General features: G+C 43.5%; 1 protein-coding gene across 2 annotated transcripts in view; it reads right to left on the minus strand.

Moving 5' to 3' along the window:
- adcy9a (adenylate cyclase 9a) overlaps positions 1-11353 on the minus strand; it is a 57010-nt gene extending 45657 nt beyond the window's left edge. For both annotated transcript variants that reach the window (XM_085459933.1, XM_085459931.1), the window contains exon 1: positions 7341-11353. In XM_085459933.1, coding sequence (XP_085316059.1) covers positions 7341-9180 — 1840 coding nt within the window. In that variant the 5' untranslated portion in view covers positions 9181-11353. The remainder of the gene's footprint in view (positions 1-7340) is intronic.
- Positions 11354-12210: the final 857 nt, after the last annotated feature.

Below are 12210 nucleotides of genomic sequence, written 5' to 3' on the forward strand. Positions count from 1 at the left end.
TTCCTCAGTACAGTATGATCTCATTTTGCAGTTTATGATTCTAGTTACAGTAAAACAGGAGGGCTTCACTACTTTGTGACTGACTGTTGCTACCATATGAATTGAAGATATTTTCTTTAGGTTCTCAGTCAGATACACATCTCACAGTCATGTCCAGCTTCATGCGTCCATCCATTCATTTTCTTCTGCTTATACAATTAAAGCTACCATGGGGCAAGAGGCAGGGTGCACCCTGGACCGGTCGACAGCCTGTTGCATGGCCAATACAAAGAGACAGACAACCACTCATACTCGCATTCACACTTACAGCCAATTTAAAGTCACCGATTAACCTGACCCACTCACGGCATGGCTTTAGACTTTGGGAACAAGGTGTACTACCTGGAGAGAAGTCACGCAGCCACTGGGAGAACATCCAAACTGCACACAGAAAGGCCCCGGCCTGATGGTGGATTTGAACCACCAAAGTGCGGTCCAACGTGACGTAAAACATGACTATTTTGAGGTTAGATTATCCAGGAGGGACCGACCTCCTGCATGAGAGCCAATCAGCAAACAAAAGAGTTGATGAAATAGTTGGAAAATTATTTTTTTAAGCAGTTTAGAACACGTGTCAGAAATCAATGTAAACTTCCTAAAATGAAAACATAACAAATAATCTGTAAAGTTTTTCAAAGGAAAAAAACATATCATAAGTGAAATGTTTGATATTTCCAATTAAAAGACTGATTTTGGAGCCTGTGTCTGAAAAAAAAAGGAGCTCTACATACAGAAACTACAAGTTTTTCACTGCTTACATCCCGCTGTGGTCAAACACTACACCACACCTAACAAACAGTCCCAAATAACAAGAAGAAGCTACCTTTAGCTGCTTCATAAATGTGGTTGCCACTGCAGGTAACTGATTTGATTTGGCAGACTTTTATGCCACATGTTCTTCCTCACATAACTCCAAAGGGATTTGTGGCTCCTCTCAGGATCAAACAGACCATCTTTTCTCTTGTTAGGCGAATGTGCAAATCCTATAAGTAATAATATAAGTATCAAAATAGTGCTGCTGCCAAGGATTTCAGTAGATTAGCATTTAAAGAAGCTAGAGGAATTAAATCAGAACTGTTTTTACTAGTATGTTACCACCATCAAGTCCCATAAAGCGTTTCATACTGCGCTTTATGGGACTTACAGGATTAGTGAGTGATAAGCATAAGCCCTGGTCCTCTTTAATTGCCTGCAATGTCTGTCACACCTCGAGTAAAAACATTAAGTAGTAAAAGTGGTTATATGCCCATATGTTTATTAAAATATATATAGACCTAGTTTTTCCTTTGTTTTCAGCTCTAACGTTACTGTACTTTTGTACTTATCACTTTTATCATACGCAGTGGATACCGAAAGACACGGAGCTGCTTGGAAGACCACCTAGAGAAGTGATTTCAAGTGACCTTTGAACCTTACAGTGAACGCATTCCTCCAAACAAACAGATCGAGGTGATGCACGTGACAATACCATGAGAGAGCCTTGCAAAAGCAGATGAAATGAGACAAAAAAAGATTTTCTAAGAGAAAGAGATGAACAAACACACAGCGTTTTAAAGCCACCCCGGCAACCTGAGTTCACCTGTGAGTGATAAACTGATGTGTACAGTAAAAGCACCTCTGTGTACATAAGACACAAAGACTTTGATCAGCCATTTCTTATCTTTACTGTAAAACACACACAGGCGGAAGCACAAGCCCACGTTTTGTTTGGCTAGCTAGCGCGGTGATGTAGCTCCCAATGAAGGGTGAAGATCTGAAGAGCAGAGCAAATTATAACGTGGCAGCGAGAGCACTGCTGTGTGTTTCTGTCTCTGTGTTACTGATCATCTCCTCCTGACAGGTTTTGTTAAAAATCAAAAAATCAGGATTAACAGCTGAGAAACTGCAGCTACTGAGCGAAAGCATGAAATACTCTTTGGCCTGTGCAGCTGTCGTGGTTCTTTTGTGCAAAGACTGGTTTCAATAATGATCCTTTTATCATACTGTCAATTTATAAAGCAGTTTTTAATGGTTAATTATCTACCACACCAGACATTTCATCAATACATGTGCGTGCCTGATAAATGTTCAGTGATGTTGTTTAGGGGGGTTTTAGTGTTGGTTGTTGTTGGGGTTTTTTGTGTGTTATTTTACTGATCAGCTAAATGATCAGCAAATCCAGAATATACTTCTTTATACTGGCAAAACTCTAACTAATTAAATCACTGTTCAAGTGTTCCAGTAAGGCTTGAAAACACCATGGTTTTAAACTGAAACAGCTCAAATGGAGTCCATATACATTACATGTAATTAATGAGCCAAGGAAAGCTTGTTTTGACATAGTGTGAAAGTCACTGTCTGGGCAGCTTTTGAATGTATTTGCATGAGATTTGGAACTTCTTTTGTCACTTGACCCATGAATACCCCGATCGTGTTGAGACAGATAGGAGGAACGTGCACGGTGGCTTTCACAGTAAATGATTTTGCTAGCATGTAAGATCTGAGATTAATAGAAATGCTGAAAATGAGCCAGTCACCTTTACCTCCAGAAAACAGTGGTTGACGCCAAATATAGTGAAAAGAATACAAACGGACAGCCCCGTGACACACTAGGGCTGGCCTGGTACGGCTAAGGATCTGCTGTTTGCAACTGCATATTTAGGTGACATGTTTGATTTAGCAAAGACTAATCAGCCTGAGGGCATGGACTTTCCACTGAAACTCCATGCAAGAGTAGGATGGACCAGTTTGTAAATATGTGTGCGAGCGTGTGTGGAAAAAAGCCAAATGCATGCAGCTTGCATGTATACACGTGCAAGCACACAAATATGTATACACACGGGCACCAAGTTTAGACGCAAATCGAAACTGAAAAGGCGCTAGTGCTACGCCATGATACCATGAGAACAGTTCAAGGCTGATACCTTGAGTCTAGCAGACGTATAACAGGCTGCTATATTGTACTGTAAAGGAAAAACATTGCGCATTAGCGCAAGAGGTAAAGCAGGGATAAAGAAACTGGCTAAACACGAATACGCGACAGAAATGTGCTTCCCTCACCACCTGCAGTGAAATCTGAGTGTGTTTGTGTGCTTGAAGCTAAAAGAGATATGGCAGGCCTGGATTAGAGAGGACGGAGGCGGCACGAGCATTTGAGCAGAGCAATCAGTGACACAAGCAGGATTTAAATACGAGGCGAAGCAGGAAAATTGAGAATGCAAAAATCATCTCGCTGGAAATAAACTGTCTGTAAAATCTGACAGCACGAACAATAACATCAAAAAGGTCAAGCAGAAAAAAACCACACATGCACAGGAAAGAAATACAGCAGCACACACAGGCCTAATGGGCTTTAATAAAAAGTTGCTGTAGATTTGGAGCTTTTCAGTTGTGGGTGTGAAAAGATATGCATCAAATGAGCAAAGGTAAATGGAAATTGTCATGTACCACTGAGCTGGAGGGAGGATTTGGACCCAAAGTGCAGGATGCAGGACGCAGGACGCAGGACGTGAAAGCGCTTCAACTTTATTACTGGTAACTTAAGAAGCGCTGCTATAACTACCACATAGTTAAAAAATTATGACTTCTTCTTCTTCTTTCAAGTAAGGCAAGTTGTAAAGAAAACAGATTCCTCATGGTGCACTGAGATGTGATTTGCAGCTGCGTCATCCATTGCACAAACTGCATTTCTGATACAGGCTGAGTATTTGTAAAGGAGAGAATGGCAAGTGGTGTTTCAGTGAGAGAGAATGAATGGAAGCATGACACCGGAGCCGGCTCATTCAGCCTAGCGAAGGATCTATAGCAAAGCTGTGACTAAAGACAGACAGCAGACAGCACTAAAGCACTGTTACACAACAGGACCACATGTACAGGCCTGGGTGACAGGTGGGAGACTGAGGCAATGAATGTGTTACACAGTGAGGATGAGGCAAAGCAGAGGGAGAGATGCGGTACATGAAAGGGAAGAAGACCCCAACATGGGGTGAAGAGGAGGGGGAAACGCAGCTTACAGACGGAGAACACCGAAGAAACGCACAGAATTAATCACTCGTGTCAGACAAGGAGAACGGACACCGTGAATCATAAAATCTCAGTTTCGCAACTGTCTGAGATTAAAGGATTAATAACTACTCTGTAACCTATTTTCAAACCCAATAACTGACTAGGGTTGTGTGTTTGAAATTGAGGCGTATGGATAACAAAGGGAACGTTGAGAAATGGGACAGCTCAGTTAGCATTTCACAGTAAGTCAATAAGCAGTATATCAGAAAAAGCTAGCTTGGAGACAGTGACCGAATGAAGATGAGAGAGGCCATAACTACACAATAAATTGAGAAAAATGTCCAAATGGGAACATTTGGCTACAGCAGTTGCAACAGTTTATCTTCAGAGTCAAAGATGTCTTAAAGAGCACAATATTCTGGCAGCTTTACAAATCTCTGGTTTAAGGTGAGAAAACTAACACTGGGAAAAGCTACAAAAGTTGGTTAGCTTGCCGATTCTTACCTTTCTCATTACCTGCCTTTTTCTCCAATCTAATATTCACACAATATTTCTCAATAAAAGTTTCTACATTGAGATTCTCTGAAACACAAACACGTCGATGTGCACCACTGCACAGAACAAAATGCATAAAAAGATGCTGGTGGGTAATTTACAAATAGTATCACTGCTCTGCAATCACACATGCACTGCAGCTCCAAACATGCAGATGAGAACAGAAATGTCAAATGTTGCCTGATTAGCTGGTCTTCATCTTGCCAGCTCTCAAGTCTAAGTGATTTAAAAGTGCAGAAGATGTGCAAAGGTGTGAATTTTGTTACATTTGCTGCTAGCGTGTGGGCGTTTCCTGCACGCTTTATCCAGGCAGCTCCCTTCCCTCCCTCCCTAAACCACATGGATTGTTTGCATTAATGTGACTGCATCTTAAGCAGACTACTTCCTGCTCTGTGCTACTCATGAGAAAGGATAACTGTGGAAATGATCCTGAACCGGACGTACCGGAAAACCGTGAAAATTGCTGTAATCTGAGTAGTTCCAAATGCATTTCACCTGGCACTGTCGGCAGCAGAGTATGCATCACAGCTGAGCAGATGATTCATTAAGCTGTTTGTAAAATACATAGCTGGGACGTTAATTAATGCATTTCCCTTTTTAAAATTACATATTGATTATGTACAAATGCAATTTCTGTCAGTTTATCCATATCAGCACAATCTCTAAAAATCCAGTCTGGATCTAGGCTCTCGTTTTTTGCTCTTTTAAAAACCAAAAACAAACAAAAAAACCCATCTCTTTCTCTATGCAACAGAAGCAAACTGTTATTCTCATCTCTCTCCCTGAAGGAAGGAAACGGTTTCTGTTTCAGAAGGAAACTAGATGTCATTCTCCACTTTTCTCTCCCTCAACAAAAGCTGCTTGTCAATATCTCATGTTGTCACTGTTCGCCAGTCTAGAAATAGAAAGTGATGGCACCATTTAGAGCCAAGTGTGAATACGCTCTGACATAAGGCCTGACAATAGAACAGACAGTCTCTTTTCACAAGCAACCCAAGATTAGACGGCCCACGAGGAATTCCCTGCTGGATAGATTAGTTCCACTGATGCCGCTTTCGGCAGACTATTGAGACACACTCTGTGTGTCTATAGGAAAAGATATGTCCGGTGGTTATGTGTCATATTATCACAATTTATCATTTTTTAATTATCAAAAATTATGAAAGAAGTCTGTCATGTTTTGTCTTAAGAGTCCTAACTTAATCAAACCACCACCAGCAGAGAAAAGGCTCGAGCATTGGTATTTGGGAGGCTGTGACAATCACTGTTTATTTTTCACATGATGAATGACTAAGCAATCTATTGCAACTAACTGGACTTAATAAAATATCCTGCTCTTTAATCCCGGTAACCCCACTGTATGAATTGCTGAGATTCCTAAACCACCAAGAACAAAAAAATTCCTATACATTTTTTTCCTCAGCAAACTTTATGAATCATTTACTCATGGACTCCAAACCCTGTAAATGCTGAACAGGTTGCATAAAGCTTCAATTTCGTCCCATACTTTTAACCCTTTCTCTGCTGTCTGTCTAGTCTTTCCAACCTATCGCCTCCTTTTCCTACAAATGGTGGTCACACGACGATGAACACCTGCTTAATCCAGAGGATTCCAACAGAATACCTGCCTCAGAACAGTAAAGCCAGCCAGTCCTGCTATTATCAACCGCTATCTCCAGCTCCTGCTGCCCGACCGCGACGACAAATCCCAAACACAGTCAGAAATATGCAGCAAACACAGCACTGACTGAGAGCGCTGAGAAAACAAAAGTCACGTATGGAGGTTCTTTACTTTGAGAAGCACAAAACAGATGGTTAGAAACTGGGTTTAAATAAAGAGTGCCTGATTTGTGCAGCCACGTTGACCTTGTTTGACTTCATGGGAACTGCTTGATCAAACATAAACTTTGTGTATCAGTCACGCTCACAAATCTAAGCCATCTCTGCTGTATATGCCAATACCTATCCTGTTACCCTTGTGCCACAAGCATCCATTTATGTCAATATTATGCAAGTTTCCTGCCTGTAGTGAGGACTTCAAATCCATTTGTTGTTTTGGGAAATTAAAAGGTTCTAATCACAATAACACAAGACTCTGTCTGCAGACTTGTGCTCCCAAATAGCACTTTTATCCCCACAAAACCATTACTGTCATAGGGTATTGATGGAGAGGGTGATATATGTCCTTGAGCAACAACGTGACATTATAAATATGCATTGAATGCTGTATAAGAGTTTAAATGTATTGCAGTGGTTTAGTCAAAAATCCCCCGTGCAGAGACAACATATTAACTGACTACTACTTGAATGACATCCAACTGATAGAAACCAAAACTTGTGTCTCTTCCTGGTGCTCTAATCTCTTAGTCTTTAAGGTTGATCTCCCACTTCTGCTGGTAGATTGTTTCAGCAGGAATAACTGGTCAGATAACATATTTTAGTGCTGTCTAGACATGCACTGACCCTACTCATTCGCAATGACCAAGTGCTAAGATTAGTTAGCTCTCAAGCTTCCACCTGTATGAATTTATTGAAATGTGATAGCCCGCTCTTCCTGCTGTTTAGCAGCTAATTAGCTCTTTATCCCAGTCCAGTGTTCAGTGCAAATGTTACAAACTCAAAGAACTTTGAAGATAAACCAACTGGTAATCTTTAATTTGTTAATATATCTTTTAAAATAATAATCCATGTCTAAGCAGAATTCAAAGGCAGCAACCCTCTCTGTGTGACTGTCATGCAAAGAAAGTTGAACAACCACTTACCCTTCAGTTTCTCCATCACGCTCGGCCCGGCTCTCTCTGCCACACGTCCATCTTCTCTCAGGTAACGGTCATCCAGGAATCCCACAGTGGCTCCTGATAGGTGAACCTTTCCTGCCACACCCAGTTGCTCCATCAAGTTAGCCAAATTGACATCATTTGACCATACGTCAAATTTAAAGCGTTTTATTCCAAGAATCCCACACAGGACGGTGCCTGTATGGACTCCAACGCGCATGCTGACCGTCTCACGTGTCTCCTGGCAGAACTGCTCGATGGCCTGGATCATGCCTAAGCCCATCTCTACACAGCAGTAGGCATGGTCCGGTCTGGGCTCAGGGCAGCCTGCTACGCAGTAATAGCAATCACCCAGAGTGCTGATCTTTTCACAACAGGTTAGCTCACAGAGCCTGTCGAAACGTCCAAAAAGGTCATTGAGAAGGCCCACCAAGGCCGGTGCCGACTTGTTGGCAGACATTTTGGTAAAACCCACAATGTCTGCGAAAAGGATGCTGACAGGGTCCATGCGTTTCATGTTGAAAGGCCTAAATATTATCTGCCCACTAGGGATTGAGGTCTTTTTGCGTTTGTGATTGTTGTGGGGGTTATTCTTGGAGTTTGTGACACTTTGGGATTGTGAAGCTCCACTGCCCCCTCCGCCACTCACTGAAACTGCTGAGGCTGAGCAGGCACCAGAGGAATATCTCTTTCCAGAGTTCTCACCACCGCCCTCGTCGTCCCCCTGCTTCATCAGCTCGTCTGCGACCGGTCGCGGCATGACTGAGTGGATCATGCGCTCCTTCAAGGCCTTCTCCACCTCTAAGTCCTTGCCATGCATGATAGCCTGGCCCACTTTGAGAAACGTGCTGCGAGAACGCACGTCTGACATAATGAACAAATGGATGCCAATCACATGGGCACACAAATGGAGCAGAGCTTTGGCGGGTCCCAGCCAACGGAGAGTGTCAGAAGTCTTTTGAAGGAACGGCAGCCATCCTAATGCCTCAAATAATATAGAATACAGCAGCCCCAACATCACAGAGGCATATAGGCGGACATGGAGGACACTATATAAAATCAACAGCACCTCCATGCACAAAGAAAAGGTTCCCACAGAGGAAATACAAGGGGATGAACATACTGGTGTGCTGTCCTGTGAGGGATGTGAGGCATTCCCACCACCGGCCCTCTCCAGCCCAGTGTAGCCATCGGTTTGTATCTGTGGAGCTAATGTGATGGCGAAGGTAAACGCTATCAGGAGCAAGGAGGTTTGGTTGTACAGCAACGTGTATGACTTTGTGAAAGTAAACAAAAAAAGGAGCACTAGTAAGACTAAAAAGAAGGCTGTAGGGGTTAGGAAGGTGACGGGGTTGCAGCAGTCACTTCTGACCCCAAAGTACACCCCCCAGACCACAGATGCTACTGCCAGGTAGAACAGCACATAACGGAACTGCCGCTGGGTCTGAGGAAAGCACCTCTCTTGGCACGCCTCCTCCAGGATGGGAGAGTCGAACTTGGGGTCCCAGCACTGAGCAGCAGAGCGTTCAAACAGTTGCGGTACCTTCCTGTGAACCCTGGATGTGGAGGTCACAGCCGGTCTGGAGTCTGCCGAGCTGCAGCTGGAGGAGATGCTGCATTTGTGGGTGTTAGGGTTCGTTTTATTCACAGCCCCACGGGCAGCAGCCCCTCCTCCCCCACTGTTGGCAGCCCTCAGGGGCTCATGTTGACGCACACGTGGCGCGCTGTTGGTAATCCGCACTGTCACGGCGCCGTCCCCGCTGGAGTCGCATGCCACCTCCGTGTCACGCATAAGAAGCTGCCGATGATGCTGTAGAGTGGCCATATTGACTGGTGTGACGCGGAGACGAGGTGTCAGATATTAATATTTTATGTTGATATCTCCCGATGATTGCTCAGGCAATTAGACGCGGTGCTTGGGCGCCGTGTGTGCACAAGTGGCACGCGGAGAAGGGAGGAGGCGGCGGTGATGGAGTGACAAACAGGCAGACAGAGGGGAAGCGAGAGCAAAGGTGTTTGTTGGAATAATCACACTGCATGAATGGTGAGCACGGGACAGACGTATTTGCTACGCACGCAGCAGCCCGCACACTCACTCACATAAGACGCGCCGTTCCAGTTTCTTGAGCAGTCCATTATCCGACCCCGGGTTTGCGTCAGTACTCACATTACATGTATCCTTCTCCAAAGAGGCTCTGGGTATGAGCCCGGCTTTCTCTCCAGCTGCGGTAAAAACACCGTCATCACTCTTTCTGCCTCCTGAATAGAACATCCTTCTCGGAAAGGAGCCTTTAGTGATGCATCTGTTTTTGTGCCTTTATCAAGTCGGCCCTGTCGTTACATGACTGGAAATGACCTCCTCTGAGTGTGCGCAATATTTCGGTACTACTGACATTACAGTTAGATGCCGTTAGGGAAAAAAAACCCTTACGAGTTCCCTCATTCCACAATAGCACTGTTTGTTTGGTAGGGGGGAAAGCATTCAAGGCGAATGTTTCATTGTGTGAGCAGATGCTAGATTTAGACTGTCAACAGGCGTCTGGCTACAAAAGTTACTCTGTCCCTTCTTATCTCCACAACATGCGGATAAATGATCCCTTTACACTCCTTGTTTAAAAACAACAACAAAAAACCCTAAAATCTGTGTTATGAACAAGTAGTGCTGACACAAAAACGCGTGGACACTTTAAATTCCCTCATTATAAAGGATCAAAAGAAGTAAACTGTTTTCAAAAAAGTAATGTATGAGCTTTATTCTCCCTTTACACAGAATGTATGTTTTTAAGTACTAAATATTTAAATTCTCGTTTGCCTAAAATAAGGGCAAACGTTTAATTCCCTTATTTCCTTTTTAAAGTTTGAGCTCTGTAATGAATGCGGCTTTACCTTCCACTACATCCACTGTCATTGCATGGCTCAGGCTGCTGAGGATTTGCATTTCTTATTCCCATATATTCCCCTTTTATCTTTACAGCGGGCCCTTGCAAATATTCCACACCGAGTTATTTCGCAGTCCTGTCCAGTCCAAACCCCAGATCATAAGAGGCCTGACAGGCAGGCCTATTCCCACGGATCCAGCCCCGTCCTTTCCTGAACTCCCTCTCCGGATCTCCACCGTTTGTTTCCCCTCTGCCTTCCAAAGAGGGGCTCGGGGAGGGGGTATGCGCTATTCAAAGACGCATGATCAGAACAGAGAAGAGCAGAAAATAGGCTACCATCCGCTGGCCCAAATTAGCGTACGGTAGGTTTGCCTCTGCTGGGAGTGTCTGCAACTTGTTGCGCGCAGTTGGCAAAACATACAGCTATGAGGAACACCCTCGGTCGGAACAGGCTGGTCTATAAATAGTGATGATCAAAACTGTTGCAAATAACAACACCGACAGCGTGTAACATCTTAATGCTTTTCTTCTACCTCCTCTGTAGAAAACCAGAAGCTCCAAAAGCAGAAAACGTTCCCGGTTTTAAAAAGTCGCAAAACGTGTGCAAGTCGTCAGCCACAAACCTCCTCCACTTTCCAAAAAGCTCCCAAACTTTTATCCCAGGCCGTATTTCCTGCGTTTGGAGAGGAGACCCAGTTAAGAGTCTCTAGATATTTGGAGCTGAGGCTGGATTTCCTCCCCTCGCGTTCCCTTAGAGCAAAGAAGGCGAAAATCCCCAGAGCAATACAGAAAACCCTTGGATCTCCTCGGTGGGATTAAAAAAAACCCACCCACCAAACAGCGGTGACTTCTAATCTCAAGCAATTCCTTAGGTCTGGATAGTGCTAGTTTTCGCTGGCATGTGTGTGTCCAACAAACACAACACTGTGCGCTCTGGCTGTGGTGCGTCCTCTTCCGTCCGTCGTTGGTGCCACCCTTTCTCTCCCCCCTCCTGATAAAGCTCTCTGCTGGAGTTGGTGTGGTGGATATAAACACATACAGGTTTGTGGCTGCTTTCGCGGTCTTATCCAGGCGAACGTGGTATCTCCTCTCCTGCAGCTTCCAGGGGTCTTCGCTGTGACTGAAATCCTCGCCACAGCTGGTGTGCTGGTTGTGACCGAGGAGCCTGTAAAGCAAACCACAGTTTAAAAAACATAGTTTCCGGTCTTGCTTTTCAAGAAACGCAAAGACAGTAAAACATTTTTCACACCCCCCCCCCCTCCAAAAAAAACTTCACCTCGCTGCTCTGCAAAGGATAGTGACTCCGAAAAAAACACGGGATAGAAACAGGATCACTTAAAAACGCACGAACAACATTTTGTAAGTTAAAGTAAAAAAAAAAAAGAAGAAACGTTTAAAGTTGGGGAGGCGTGGGGGGGCAGCAGGTTTTCACAATAAAAGCAGCGCACCACTTACACCTAAATAAATATAGTACCTTAACGGTATTTTGTCCATGGCAGTGTTTGTGGCGGTTTCAGTTAAAAAACAAAACAAAAAACAATTTGCTTCTTCACAAACAGAAATATAATTTATCAAAAAAAAAAAAACCCAGAAAGGTATGCTGTTGTTGCCTGGCCTAGTTTGCAAGTTAAGCCAGTTTTAATGTTCTTCATTAAAAGGAACCATACAAAAATGTTATAAATGTAATAGATATATAGCTACAGTAACACTTTATTACAAGTACTTGGTTTTTATGTATTTAACTGGAAAATAAGTAACTCAAATAACTAATCAAATAACATAAGTTTTCCAATATTAGTCAGCACTCACCTTAAGCTAAAAGCTAAAGTATAATTAACCTCATATCAAGGTTACAGGCAGCAACAAACCTTTTAAAAGTGATCTTAATTTACCATAATAATACGACACAATTGCCAAACCAGATTGATCACTTTAAGCTAGACTCTACCTTCCTCGATCAGTGTTTGTTGATTGGT

Source organism: Copadichromis virginalis, linkage group LG6, assembly GCF_057382275.1.
Source record: "Copadichromis virginalis isolate Kocher_CV1m ecotype Utaka linkage group LG6, C_Virginalis_male_GT1.1, whole genome shotgun sequence".
Taxonomy (NCBI): Eukaryota; Metazoa; Chordata; class Actinopteri; order Cichliformes; family Cichlidae; genus Copadichromis; species Copadichromis virginalis.